Source organism: Polypterus senegalus, chromosome 16 (genome assembly GCF_016835505.1).
Source record: "Polypterus senegalus isolate Bchr_013 chromosome 16, ASM1683550v1, whole genome shotgun sequence".
In the NCBI taxonomy this organism is placed as follows: domain Eukaryota; kingdom Metazoa; phylum Chordata; class Cladistia; order Polypteriformes; family Polypteridae; genus Polypterus; species Polypterus senegalus.
This window is the reverse complement of record NC_053169.1, coordinates 89,971,189-89,987,010: the sequence shown is the minus strand read 5'-3', so window position 1 is coordinate 89,987,010 and position 15,822 is coordinate 89,971,189. Positions and strand designations below refer to the sequence as shown.

The 15,822-nt window shown below is 42.0% G+C and overlaps 1 protein-coding gene across 1 annotated transcript in view; it reads right to left on the bottom strand.

Annotated features, from left to right (window-relative positions):
• LOC120516597 (echinoderm microtubule-associated protein-like 4) overlaps nucleotides 1-15,283 on the bottom strand; it is a 50,281-nt gene extending 34,998 nt beyond the window's left edge. The window contains exon 1 of the mRNA XM_039738381.1: nucleotides 14,819-15,283. Within this exon, the coding sequence (XP_039594315.1) occupies nucleotides 14,819-14,843 (25 nt within the window). The 5' untranslated portion in view covers nucleotides 14,844-15,283. The remainder of the gene's footprint in view (nucleotides 1-14,818) is intronic.
• Nucleotides 15,284-15,822: the final 539 nt, after the last annotated feature.

Below are 15,822 nucleotides of genomic sequence, written 5' to 3'. Positions count from 1 at the left end.
TGGGCCGTCGACACTGAAGTGGGAGATAGTATAGAGGAGTTAGACGAGTGAGTGCGATTAAAGCGAAGGCAGTCACTGAGCTGCTTTTATGTTGGCTTCTCCAGGTGGTCCCATCCACCTCAGACAGATTTCGACCACCTGAGGAGCTTGGCATTACACTGTTATTTCCACAGTGCACCAGTTGAAAAACACTTGTGTAGAGTATAATTATCAAGTTGTTGATGGTGATGAACAATTGTGGATAGTATATGCAGAGTTTGAAAACAAAGTTTTAATGTACGCCCACTTAAGAGATGTGCATTCTTTCAATTAAATCAGTCATCAGCAATAATGCAATCAAAGTCAACAGTCGTTTCGATCATTTAATTTTTACTTTGACACATCTATGTCTCATATGTTATGCCAATTTGATAATTCATATATTGGCTTTGTTTTCTTGTTGCCTTCTTTTCAGCTTGCCTTTTAGGAAGGCCTTCAAATTCAGGTTGTTTTTGCTCAAGTTGTATTTTGCTAAAAGTTCAGGTTTAAGGTCATTGTTTAAGTTTAAACTATGCCAGCATTTTTTTTTAATTCCTTTGTGTTGACTCTACATTAAATGTGTGATTCAATTTTATAATTACATGCTTTAATATTACATGCATATTTACATTTATGAAGTATTTAACTGCCAATATAAATTAAACAAGCAGTGCGAGAACGTACATATTTTTTGTTACAGAAATGGTGAAAACTACTTTTTTAAATTAAGATTTGTTTTAGATAAATACATTACAGAATAAATTAAACAATATGACAACTTGTAATTATGAGAAACATTTTATTGTCTTTTATGCCAGATGCATTATAGATAAATATTTTCCGCACATGTTGTATTAGTTTAAAAAGTGCATATCTTAAGGGAATTTCATTTAATTTAGTATTTGTATGGTCACTGAACAACAAGCCTACAGAATTTCAGTTTTGTTAATAATAAATGAGCAGGTAGTATCTGTGGTCTACAGTTTAATTATACAAATACCAAAGTTAAGGCATTGGGGTTCTATACGTCTGGTTATGAAGGAGCTTAGTGTAAGTCAAGTCAAGTCGGTGAGCATGCACTGGTACAGCGCGTTGTCGCACCCACCACACGACGAAACAGCTCGGGATCCTGGTTGGCAACCCCCCAGGCAGACACGCGGTCCAGTCCCTCCAGAAATGACCCTCTATCTGCTGCAGCCAACTGTTACATGGGTGACCCATTGACCTGGTCCAGCCACTCGGCTCCCCAACAATGAGGATCTTACGAGCCGGATCACCATCGGGGAAACGCGCCACATGGCCATAGTGCCGTAACTGACGCCCCCTCACAATGTGGGTCATGTGCCTCATAAGGGACTCCATGGGCAACGTCTCATTCAACACAAAGTCAAACCAATGGTACCCAAGGATTTTCCGGAGAGACACAGTACCAAAGGAGTCCAGCCTTCATCTCAGGTCACTGGATAGCGTCCATGTCTCGCAACCATATAGCAAGACAGGAAGCACCAGGACTCTAAAGACTTGGACCTTTGTCATTTTGTATAGATATCGGGAGCGCCACACAGCCCTTTCCAGCGACTTCATGACCTCCCATGCTCTCCCAATCCGTCTACTGACTTCATAGGGAGAGTCACTAGAGACATGGATGTCGCTGCTGAGGTAAGTAAACATCTCAAGGAGGTCAACACTCTCTCCGCAAACACACACTGCTGATACCTGAGCCCAAGAGGTCATTAAAGGCCTGGATCTTGGTGTAAAATGTTTTTTAAAGAGAAAAAAAAAAAAAAAGAAAAACTGGAATCTGTATCAGAATCAATTCAGCAACATGACATCGGTTTCGGCCCTAAAACAACATGACGGGAGCATCCCTAACTGCCCTATCTAAGCTAAAAGGAAGGTTCTGCTGCAGTTACCAGATCTGCAGCAAGTCTGACAGCTGTCCTCTCCATTTTACTAAGGAGGATGAGGATGAGTTGAGGTTGGAGATACAGGTATACTGTATTCTAATAAGGGTGCACTGGTTAGCACTGCGGCCTCATAGCTCCAGAGTCCTGGATTTGATTCCTGGTCCAGGCACTATGTGTGGGATTTTCACATTCTCCTAATACCTGCAGGTTCTTCTCCAGCATCCCAAACGTGGTGAATGTTTTGTCCTACGTTGCCCCCATAAGAGCGAATAAGTGGGATTTGTACCCCATTCTTTTTGGCTCTTGTCCAAGATAGGCATTTTCCCCTACAACCATGAATTAGACTTGATGGATACATTCAAATGCGCCACAGAACAAGTTAAAACCCATCAACTAGGTGTGCAGCTACCAGACTGTTTCTATTATGAGTACTCTGTTCTTTCAATTAACCATATCTTCCACTCCACCCTTAGTCGGTGGCCAAAACTAACCAGATTGCCAGGCCAGGTAACACGTCAGTGCCAGAAGAAATTCAAATACTCATCCGGCATAATTTTAATGTAGCATCACCTATCTTATAACCATTATTTTAATGTATTGACTCAATCCACTAAATAGAATAATAAATACAGCCATACTTGTGAAACAGACCTTACAAAATCATTCCAGGAAACAGCCATATAGGTGTTCCTATCCTAAGAGATCGTAGCAGAGTACAAGGGGGTGCTACACATCTGTAGCTTCAAACACTACAAGCAGGCTAAGACAGAGGTCTGGCCTGGCACTTTCTAAAATGACATGTCCAAGAACTGAGCACAGAGCTGACTTTATCCAGTTTGGCATAAATGTAACAAAATGCTGGGACAAAGGAAAGAGAGGAAAGGTCAAAGGCAACATTCCTCCATCTGGAAGCATTCAAATTGTATGCCCCGCCCCCTTCGTGCAGGAATTTCGAAACCTAATACACTTCTCGTGCTTCGCGTAACATGTGGCAGGATGGAACCTGCATCCCCAGCCGAGAATGCAGACAAGCACTGCTGCAACATAAATACAGGCTAATCGAGAATCACAAAGACAGGGGTGCCCTAGGGAAGGTGCTCCGACTTCCAGCCTCAGATTTAGTGGAAGACTCATTTCCAGCCTTGTCCACTTTTTTTTAGAGCACTGCGCACGCGTGCCACCAGTTCTCAGTGAGCAGGCGTCTCTTGTGACAAACTGAATTTCAGAGGCTTTGCTTAGCATCTGGTGTCGGCTTTCTTGTCTCCAGCGAGTCTGCGGTGCACAGAGGGTCTGTGGGACGGGGGTTTGGGGAGGGTAGACGTCTGTTCATGGAGGATTAAGAGTAGTGTGCCCAACAACATAGGCACATGCAGAGGGGAGGAGGAGGGGTCTGCCCAATCACACATAATCCATAGTAAATGACAGGGCTTGAGTGTACAGGCAAAGCTTAAGGTCTAAGAAAAAAAAACAAAAACATAAAGAGAGCATTTGTACAACCATCACTCCAAGAATGATTAAATACAAGTGTTTTAAGGTATTTATAAAAGTCTGCAGCAATACCGCAAAAGGGCCACTCAAATTATTAACACCAAAGTAAAGATTAATGATTTTTTATTACATGCAAACCACTTGGGTTTCAACTTTAAACTGGAGCTTCGCTGCTTTGCCCAGAGAGATGACTGGGGGTCAGCTGGCCAAGGTCTGCTATTTCATTAAACTAAAGAAGGTTCATTTTTTTGATAATATTTGTATTAGTCTAAAATTTCTGTTTACCTTTTCTCCACTGTCATCGGATCTGAGGCTCTCTGGAAAATAATATTTGGTTGTAATTTACAGTGTGTATGAATATCTTCTTTTTATGGTAACTGCTAACTTTTGTATCACTATGAATTGAACTGAAAGACGTGTGCAAGTAAATGTGCTCTCTCCTAGGATGTCTCATGTCTTGCGCTCAGGACTGTTGGGATAGGCTCTGAACTACATGCCAATCTAGTTAGGAATAAGCAGGTACAGAAAAATCCAACGATATGCACAGCATTCTGTGCAATCTTTTGTGAATAACATTTGCAGAGGCCCAGCAGCAGTAGCTGCAAGACATGTTAAGAACCGGAGGCCACAAATGTACTGTGGAGCTACAGAATGATATTCTAACTGCAAGGTTACCAGGGCACCACGGGAAATCCAGGTTTAAGAAGCAGCACACCACTATACAAGTTACGATGTATAACACATAAGCCTTCAGATGCAGCTTTTGTTTAAAAAATACAGAATACATCTAACAATTCTGTACTTTCAACTGTATTTTCTCTCCCCACACTCTTAGTCTATGTGGAATACTTGTATTCTGTTTTGTGTGTTGTATTGTATTTGCCCCGTATTTGACACTCAACACACACCCAACCTACCTGGAAGGCAGTCTCTCTTCGAATTGCCTTTCCAAGATTGCCTCCATTTTTTATTTCAAGGTTTTATTGACAGTTTTACCTTGTGTTCTTACAGAGGCAATAATGGGGGGCTGTCAAATAAACCGAGACATTCTTTGCATGATGTGATTTTGAGCTATACAAAAAATAAGTTGTATCTGTTTTGATCATTAAATAAAATCCCACTACCAGGCCGGGAAGTCAAAAATGATGCCCTCGCATCTCTTTCTGTGGACAAAGTCCGACACTCATTCAGTTGAGAATGTGCAGGGCTTAACCTGAAAGTTCAAATCAAAAATCACTCCATCACAACATAAGCATTCTTTTGGTCACCTACAGTTGTGCTTGAAAGTTTGTAAACCCTTTAGAATTTTCTATATTTCTGCATAAATGTGACCTAAAACACCATCAGATTTTCACTCAAGTCCTAAAAGTAGATAAAGAGAAACCAGTTAAACAAATGAGACAAAAATATTATACTTGGTCATTTATTTATTAAGGAAAATGATCGAATATTACATATTTGTGAGTGGCAAAAGTATGTGAACCTTTGCTTTCAGTATCTGGTGTGACCCCCCCCCTTTGAAACAATAAACGTTTCGGGTAACTTTTGATCATTCCTGCACACCGGCTTGGGGGAATTTGAGCCCATTCCTCTGTGCAGAACAGCTTCAACTCTGGGATGTTGGTGAGTTTCCTCACATTAACTGCTGATGTTGGTGGGTTTCTTCAAATGAACTGCTCGCTTCAGGTCCTTCCACAACATTTCGATTGGATTAAGGTCAGGACTTTGACTTGGCCATTCCAAAACATTCACTTTATTCTTCTTTAACCATTCTTTGGTAGAACGACTTGTGTGCTTAGGGTCGTTGTCTTGCTGCATGACCCCCCTTCTCTTGAGATTCAGTTCAGATGTCCTGACATTTTCCTTTAGAATTCTCTGATATAATTCAGAATTCATTGCTTCATCAATAAAGGCAAGCTGTCCTGGCCCAGATGCATCAAAACGGGCCCAAACCATGATACTACCACCACCATCTTTCACAGATGGGATAAGGTTCTTATGCTGGAATGCAGTGTTTTCCTTTCTCCAAACATAACGCTTTTCATTTAAACCAAAAAGTTCTATTTTGGTCTCATCCGTCCACAAAACATTCTTCCAATAGCCTTCTGGTTTGTCCACGTGATCCTTAGCAAACTACAGACGAGCAGCAATGTTTTTTTGGAGAGCAGTGACTTTCTCCTTGCATCCCTGCCATGCACACCATTGTTGTTCAGTGTTCTCCTGATGGTGGACTCATGAACATGAACATTAGCCAATGTGAGAGAGGCCTTCAGTTGCTTAGAAGTTACCCTGGGGTCCTTTGTGACCTCGCCGACTATTACACGCCTTGCTCTTGGAGTGATCTTTGTTGGTCGACCACTCCTGCGGAGGGTAACAATGGTCTTGAATTTCCTCCATTTGTACACAATCTGTCTGACTGTGGATTAGTGGAGTCCAAACTCTTTAGAGATGGTTTTGTAACCTTTTCCAGCCTGATGAGCATCAAGAACTCTTTTTGTGAGGTCCTCAGAAATCTCCTTTGTTCGTGCCATGATACACTTCCACAAACATGTGTCGTTAAGAGCAGACTTTGATAGATCCTGTTCTTTAAATGACACAGGGTGCCCACTCACACCTGATTGGCATCCCATTGATTGAAAACACCGGACTCAAATTTCACCTTCAAACTAACTGCTAATCCTAGAGGTTCACATACTTTTGCCACTCACTAATATGTAATATTCGATCATTTTCCTCAATAAATAAATGACCAAGTATAATATTTTTGTCTCATTTGTTTAACTGGTTTCTCTTTATCTACTTTTAGGACTTGAGTGAAAATCTGATGATGTTTTAGGTCATATTTATGCAGAAATACAGAAAATTCTAAAGGGTTCACAAACTTTCAAGCACAACTGTAGACAATGCAAGAGCTAAGAAAAATGGTAATTCCTCACTGCTTCACAGTTAGCAACATTCTCTTCTCTATACGAAACATTGCTGGGTTCCAGACTTCAGAATCAAGACAGTCAAAAAGACTCCTCTGGTATATGAAAACCAAACAAATCAATAAAATGGGATAGAAGTGCAAAAATCTTGAAAATATCGATTTAGTACATGGTTAGTGGGAGTAGGTGTCATTCATTAAGAGCCAAACTAAAGGTTGTTTTCCATGGCAATCTTGGCTGAGCAGAATTTTTGAATTTCTAACTGAACTTCCTTAAACAGTAAAACGAATAACAAACAGTTTTATTTTTCTTGTGCTTCATTTTTAAAACACTTCTTCAACAAATAGTATGGATGAGAGTGTAATGGTATGGAGTTTCTCGCTATACAGATCATTAAAAAATATAATGCATTTAACAATTTTGTAGTTGAAGCTGGGAAGAGAGGTGCAAGAATTGTAAACATTTTAATAACTGGGCAGCCGGACAAATCTTAGCGAAGGGATTTTCCAGCAGATGAAGCTGGTGAACTGGATATAAAAAGAAGTAAAACTGAGACTAACTAGTCTTATACAGTAACTCTGATGAATCTGCAGTCTCCAGACACAACTTACAGTACATACCTACAGGTGTAAAAGCACCAGTGCCATTTCATTATGATGCACCTTAATGCACCACTGCACAATTATTGTAAGCAGCTGCTTGACTGACGTGCATCTCCTTGACTATAATTTCTCTTTTTCTCGCTCTACTCAGCACTGTTTCTTGCCCGAGTAACTTCTGCTAGCAAATGGGTAACTGCTTGAAGGAAAATGGAAGACACACCATTAAATGCTAATTGTACAGCGGAACCTGCCCCATTGCTTCACATATCAACGTTGCACTCTGGAGAGTTTTGTCAGTGTACTGTTAAAATGCCCAAGGAGTTGTTAGGTGGCCAAAACCACAAGTGGGTTGTTGTTCTTTATAGTTTGCACAATGCTGCATTTTTTTTTAACTGCTTGGTTCCTTTGCTAATTTTTAATCTGGATAAAATAAGTTTTTGTGTGACGGCTTTGAAATTGGTGGCCTGTGCAATGCGCTGAACCAACCCTCTGAGAAGGGAACCATAAAAGATACCCTGCTGTTGTACAGACCTTCTTGATACATCTCAAATTGGTTTTATACACCTGGATGGGTAGATTTCTAAATTAGCTGGTGCTATAAATTTGCATAAGAAATTTGACTGACAGTCATTTTCCAACCCGCTATGTCCTAACACAGGGTCACGGGGGTCTGTTGGAGCCAATCCCAGCCCACTGCAGGACACACATACACACAAGGGACAATTTAGGATCGCCAATGCACCGAACTTGCATGCCTTTGGACTGTGGGAGGAAACCCACGCAGACACGTGGGAGAACATGCAAACTCCACGCAGGGCGGACCCGAGAAGCGAACCCGGGTCTCCTTACTGCGAGGCAGGAGCAGCACTACCACTGTGCCGCCCTTGACTTTGCATAACACTGCTAATAAGCATCTCCTGAACACAGTGAAACCATGCAGCATTCCTCCGGACGCAGAACCAGCCACCGAGGTCCACTCTCCCGTCACAAGGTTCTTGCACAATAGCTCGATCACATACGCACTTCAAAGAATCAAATGCTTTCACTTTTCCATAAGTCTTAATCTGACGACTTATTATCAGACACCACTTAAATTATTTTCAGTTTTGCTAGCTGCAGGCATGCTTTGTAGTTCTAATTAAAAACACTTTTTTTTTTTTTAAAGGTGTTCTTTCAATTTGAAAAAAAACAAAACAAACATGTCTTCATATTTCCCTTGGAATCTGCTGTACAGTCACAAAATGTCTGTCCTTCCATCCACAGTCTTAGCTCACTTAATCCAATTACATGACTGCAGATGGCCGGAACCGATTCCTGCAGACTGGACTCAAAAGAGGACACAGGTCAGTCCACTTCTGGGCACACGAAAACTCGCCCTCTCTGGACCAAAAACCGGAATACATGGCCACATAGCTATACTGTAGCAGCTATGACCACTGCACCATCACGCCACCTTTCCAAAAAGAATGTACCTTACTTAAAAATAAAACATGAAAAGGGCTATTTCTCTGCGGTGGGTTGGCACCCTGCCCGGGATTGGTTCCTGCCTTGTGCCCTGTGTTTGCTGGGATTGGCTCCTGCAGTCCCCCGTGACCCTGTGTTCGGATTCAGCGGGTCGGAAAATGGATAGATGGATGGATGGGGGGGGGTGGCACGGTGGCGCAGTGGTAGCGCTGCTGCCTCGCAGTTAGGAGACCTGGGTTTGCTTCCCGGGTCCTCCCTGCGTGGAGTTTGCATGTTCTCCCCGTGTCTGCGTGGGTTTCCTCCGGGCGCTCCGGTTTCCTCCCACAGTCCAAAGACATGCTGGTTAGGTGGATTGGCGATTCTAAATTGGCCTTGTGTGTGGTGTGTTTGTGTGTGTCCTGCGGTGGGTTGGCACCCTGCCCAGGATTGGTTCCTGCCTTGTGCCCTGTGTTGGCTGGGATTGGCTCCAGCAGACCCCCGTGACCCTATTCGGATTCAGCGGGTTAGAAGATGGATGGATAGATGGGCTACTTCTTCATCATAGATATACTGTATATTAATGGCTTTCTTTTCTATAGTCAAGTTATTTTACAGTTCTTTTTGGCAAACATAAAACATGTGCTTACATCACTGCAGATCATAAAATAAAGTTCAAGTCACAATTACAATCAAGATTAAGATGTAGTCATTACACGGCTTAATAATTTGTTCTTAACTCTCACATTTATTTTCCCTAAAGGTGATAAAGCAGTGCCCATAGTTTAATGCTTGCCTACTTCTCACTCAAGATTACACTCATGCGGTACATCTGAGATTTGCAGATCTCTTTGAATAAAAGCAGCTACTCGATACTTTAGTGCAATTATAAAATGCACTGGCATGAAGATGCTGAAAATAGAAGTGTTTTTGCTTACTGTACAGACTAACGCATATTACTAATGCACATATGACAGCTCTATAAAACTACTAGATTACAGCCTGCCACATTCACGTCTCACCTGATATAAAGCACTCTCTGCAACAGAAACTCAGAAATGGAAGCTCGCTAATATAAATGTTCAGATCATTATCATCTAAAATAATAAACCGCTGGCAAATTTGCTGCTTCTGCTGCAACAATTGTGCTAAGTGAAAAAATACAAAACTCCAGAATCAGTGACTTAATTTATAATATGAAACAAGTTGAGAACTGGAGTAAGCTCCATAAGCTTTGTCAGTGAGCTATGGTGTAGGAGCTTGTTCTAGATCCCCAGGAAGACCACACTCCCTTCCAGCACATTGTGTAGCAAAGCCATAACTAAACATAATGTGTTTACTATCTCAAAGTAGTAGTTCTCGAAACATGGGTCAAAGTGTGCAAGCATAATGAAAGGGAAGTCTTGCGCAACGCAAAGATAAACTATCCATTATTGTGCATTGTCTACAAAGAAACTACTGCTATAAAATGACGCAAATGTAGTCCGTTTAGCCATAAAACAGCAGAATATAAACAAAGGTTAAGCAGGTAGTTGCTGAAATGGTGAAACATTACAATGCCATTACTATCAGATGTGAACACTGCTGAAAAATCATAAAAAACATTTTCATTGGTCAAGCTGTCAGTTTTTCAGTTGCAAGTTTGGTTAATTATTCCCCAGATTTTTGCTTTACAGTTTTTTCTTACACAAATTAATTCAATAACCAAATTTATCTGGTGGTACATAATAGACAATAAGAAGAAATGAGTATTTAAACAGTAACACGAGTAACAACGGGCATTAAAAAAAGAATAATAATTTGCTTCATACCAAACCCACTATCTGAAGGCACAATAAAGTATGGGGAAGTTAAAGTGACGGGACTTGTAGTCTGCCGGAGGGGCGTTTTGTGCAGTCATTACCAGATGGGACTGGATGGAACAGAAACGTTTTTCCTTCTATCCCAGGGGTCCTCAATCCCAGTCCTGGAGGGCCGCAGTGGCTGCAGGTTTTTGTTCTAACCCGGTTGCTTAATTAGAAAGCAATTCATGGCTTGTTGGTGCTTTAACTCTGTTATGTCAGGTCATTCTCATATCCTAGATTTTCTTCCCCTTTCTAAAGATATCATCCAAATGATTTGAAGGCTAAAATGGACGAGTAATTCTCAGTCCTTCACTTTTTTCTCTTCATTCCATTTCTTCAGTCTATTTCATTAAACCCAATAGTGCATGATAAATACACACAGAGGTGTCAATGGTAACAAGCTAAATGAAGAAATGTTGGCCTCTTTTGTTATGTGCATGTTATTGCTAATTAGGAGCAATTTAAAAACCGAGACTACGGCTATTTAAGACTAAAATAAGCAATAAGGGTTCAAAATCATAGAGCGAGACAACTAAAGTGAAGTAGAAGTGTTACTTGAGCAGTAAGTGCTTCTCATTAAGCAGTTGGGTTGGAGCAAAAACCTGTAGCCACTGCGGCAATCCAGGACCGTGATTGAGGACCCCTGTTCTAACCCAACCAAGACCATCTACACTAAAAAAAAAATAATAATAATAATATTCTGAAATGTCTGTCAAACCATCTGTCCATTTTCTGTTCTTTTCATACCCATCACAGGGTGCTGAAGCTTATCTGAGTAATAAGAGATTCAAAACAAAACAACTCTAGGAGTGCCAGCCCACTGTGGGTTTCGTTCAGTTACAAGGCTTACCATCTGCAACTGTGCCAATTTTAAGGAATACTGCACCGAAAAATGATATTTTTGTATGTAATGACCAAGAATCATCCATTATCCAACCCGCTATAGCCCAAGAACAGGATCACAGGAATCCTGCTGGAGCCAATCCCAGCCAACACAGGGCGCAAGGCAGGAAACAAACCCCGGGCACACCCACACACCAAGCACACACTAGGGACAATTTAGGATCGCCAATGCACCTAACCTGCATGTCTCTGGACTGTGGGAGGAAACCCACGCAGACACGGGGAGAACATGCAGGAAGCGAACCCGGGTCTCCTAACTGCGAGGTAGCTGCGCTGCCGTGCTGCCCACCAAGAATCATTTTTAATCTCAAAACTTCATACAGAACGCACTGAAAAAAGTTTACGATATAATAGAAGCCAATAGTGGCCAATGAGGTGCAACGGCAAACGAGGTGAAAAACATTCATGGAAAAAATTAAAAAAAAAACATCTCACGTTACTCATGTTGCATAGTCCACAAGTCAGCTATCCAGTCATATGCACAAAACGCACGCTTTTTATCCTAAACTATATTTTTGCTAAATACATACTTTCAGAATTATCAGCAAAACCTTGTTTTTTGGAACTGATCTGTCCTTTAACTATGCACCTGTCTAACTTTGGTTTTGCACAATAATCACTGCACTATTGGACCTTAACACTTAATTCTGTTTTATTTCACTTAATGTTATTTATTTATTTATGTTCTATTATATTGTCATCTTTCAATCTAGGGCTTTTTGTTAATCTAACTGCTATTCTTCTAATTTTGCACAGTTTTTGAGAAGCGGATCAGGATGCATTTCACTGCGTGCTGTCCTAGATAACTATGCATGTGACAAATAAAGAATCTTGAAAACTTTAGAATAGGACTCTTGATTAACAAATAAGGGGGGAAAAGGTGGGCCTTCAACTGAAAAAGTAATTCCCATGAGGCTTTAGGCTTCCTGTTTATAATGTTCACTGATAATTTAGGAAGTACACATTTAGCAATATTTTAGCAAAAAAGCACGCGCATTTTGAGCATACGGCTGGATTAACTGACATGTGGATTTAGCACTACAAGCAAAACAAGATTTTTTCCTTCCCCATGGACATTTTTCACATAGCTTGCCACTGTACTGCATTGAAAAGTATTGACTTCTAGTAGATGATTAACTTTTTTCTCTCCATTCTGCATGAAAAGATTAAATTATATTTTAACATAAACATAACATATTAAAAAAAAATATTATTTTTGGAAGGAGTATTTTTTTTAAAGTTGCCAAATAACCTAAAAAGAATTTCACTGGGAAGTGGGTGTAGAACGGCATACCCAGAAAGGCAACAAGGACAAGACGGTAACATGGAAACACCAAAGTGACAGTGACTGGGCTTGAAATGAATCCTGGTTCATTAGTGGTAGCCACTGCACCAGGGTACCAAACCTAATCCTACCCTGCTCATGCAAACTAACTGAACGTCAAAGAAACACTACATGTAAAGACAACATAAGTAATGTTGAACTAAAACATTTTCATTTAAAAACACTTTTTTAAAAAGAAAGGAAATCTTCACCCACACTAGCATTTTCACATTGTTTACAAAATTATTTTCATTACATACTAAAGCAACCAAAAATGCGTATCACGTAATTGTTCACGTATACCGGGCATGCACGTAGCATAGACATCTTAAACCGGGCATACACTGTGCAGTGCTGGCAAGATTTTAAGCCTGATTTACAGTTGCCCAGTGACTTTCTGGGTCGGCCTGAATTTCAGCCTCATCGATCGTCATTTTACGTGTAGTAAATTTCTGTCACGTTTGAAATTTAAGTCGGCTGTCTTGATTTTCTGATGTCACCATTAAATTTCCTGAAATTTATTGTGCCGTGACTACAGTCAGTGTGCATCATACATGTATAGTCTGACCACCTGGAACATCAATCGGGCCAAAGGTGCTCATGCACTTTGAGCATGTATACGAACGGTGAATCTGTTGTGCATTGTGGGTAGTCACTTGACAATGATTTCTAAAAATCACACAAAATGCAATTTTGATGCGTACGGGCACAAAAAAAACAACAGGTGCCATTGAAAGCAATGTTTTTGTGCTAGCTATGTTGGAGCATGTTTTCCTTCCACGATGGGTGGTAATGAGACATAGTAATGAACAGAATCCAATTAGGGAAGAGCAACGCAATAAGCACAAACCAACCAGAGTGTGACGCAGTCTGCATTATTAGAATTTTTTTTTGTTTTTTTGCCTGTTTCAAAAATCTTCGTCTCTTGAGAGAATTTTGAAAACTATTCATTTTCATCGGTTGTACTATAGTTAGCCAATAAAAGATGTGATTTTCTTTGACTTCTTATTTTCATCGGTTGAAAGCCCTGTCGTGGTGTGGACAAAAAGGCAAAAAAAATGGAGTCAAATGCTTGTATTTTTCAATGGAAATGTACTAGTGTAGATAGGACTGTAAAGGAGTAACATGTTTATGTTGCTGCAATATTCTTATCCTCTGGACAATACACAGAAACAATTAAAAAAAAAAAAAAAGGGTAATGAAATGAAGACAAAACATGAAAGCTCTGGTGGGAAAAGCTCGTGGGACACTGTGATTTGGCAAGAGACAGAACACATTCTGGTTACCATTAGACCCCAAAAAAAAAAAAAAGAAAACTTGGCAGCACTTGAAGAAGATCTCGAGATAATTTTGTGTTAAACTGAGATGGAAAATTTTGGATAAAATGCATATTTTCAAAATCCTATAAGGTATTGATATAGGAGATGTGCTTTAACAAACGTAACAACTCATTGAGCTGAAGCAAATCAAATGATGGCTTTTAAAAACAATTTGAAAGAGCCCCCCAGTTTGATGGGCTGAAGGGTGGTCTACCATTAGTATGTGATACTCTCATATATATTCCTTTCCAGTGGAGTTATAAAATACACCACATATTTATAATATCACATTATTTAAGTTATATAAGCATATCTTGTGGGTGCATATCACGGTAAATGTGCCATCTGTGGATTTGATCCTCCAACTTCTCGCCCACCAGATTGTACTGCCTACCTTGTGTAGCACCTCTCACACGTTAGAGGCTTCAAACCGTTCAATTTCCTGCCTTTGAAATTCTGTCCTTCTATTATAAAACACGCAGCCACTAAAAATGTCTACAAGGATCGTGCTTGCATGCCAATCCCCTAAGGGCTCACTGGTGGAGGGCACCGCGAGCGGCTTCTGAGCCTGGGATGGCACTGGCAGACAAGTGCGTTTATGCTCGTGGGGCTGCCCACTGGTACACGAAATGCGGCACGATGTATACCAGCGGCCCGATCACACCGGTGTCTACGTTTAACACAAGTGGTCTCGGTCTCCGCACCACGGGTTCAAAGGTCACCGCTGGCCACTCACACGCTCACGTTATGCGCTTCGTGGCCTGCAGGACAGCAGCAGCGTGACCCCCAGCGTCACTACAGCCCGCCTCATATAAACACCCCCAACAGCAGGCTTTTCTTCGTTTAGGATTTTATTCCAGCCTGCGTCGCCTCGCCTCGGTTCCCTCAGGCATTATGTCCCCAATGCGGCCCGCCACGCTGTCCCCCAAGTCCCGGTTACGGCCCGTCTCGGTTCCTCCGACCCCGCAGCGGCCCGATTTGTCTACCTTGCCCCGCGTGCAGGGCTAGAGTTGCTTCTATTAATAGAAGCTCGATGTTTCACTCACCCAAGCTTCCGGCGAACCCGTCCATTTCTATTCCCAAGCTTGGCGCAGCACGTCCAGGTGTCCAGTGGGCTGGCAGAGATTTGGCGTCCGGTTTGACGGGAACTGCGTGTCCGGCCTCGGCGTCGGTGAGAACCCGCCCGGCGCCGCTTGATTGTCCGGCCTCGGCGGTGCTGCTCCCCTGCCTGGCGAGGACTTGGTGTCCGGCCTCGGCGGCGCTGCTCTCCCTGCTGGCTCTCGGGGACTCGCTGCTTTTTCTCTCACATACACTCTCAGTAGGCTCCCACGACCGGCCGAAGGAGGGAGGAGAAGACGCGGCTTTCGCGCTCCTGACTCCGCCCGTTTTTGGCAGGAAGCTTCTCACGATCAGCGGCGCACTGCCAGTCAGCCCAGTGCCAATACGGAGAAAAGCGGGGCTTTCGCGTATGAATGGCTGTCCGTGGCCGTTACCAACCTGACGCCTGAATAGCAATTACTCGACTAACAGGTACGGATGGCGCAATCAATGCAGGATGCCCGCTTACCGTGCCAGGACGCAGTTGGCATAACCATGCTAGACGGATGCAACGTTAGAACATTATGGTGTATGCCCCAATCCTTCTGTTCTAGACTGGCTGTTATACCATGCCATTTTGTAAGCCCACTTAATTCTGAGCAGGGCTGGAGATGAACCAACAAGCACTGGGCACGAGGTAGGAACAATCCTCTGAATAGGGTGCCTGTCCATTGCAGGGTGAACATACTTATAAACATCTCCTACAACAGAGCCAGCTTAGGGCTGCCAGTTCACGTAACTTGCATGTGTTTGGACTGTCTGACGAAATCCACACAGACACAGGAGAAAATTCAAACTCATGTGGGGGGCCCAAGATGTGACTACTGGTCTCAATATTGCCCATTGGTTCGATTTCATTACTGCTATGTTTCCCCTTCCTCCTTCCATAAAACACTGAACAGAGATGGGGCGTTAAATATGTGGGCATGGTGGGATAACAAGAAGGTCCATC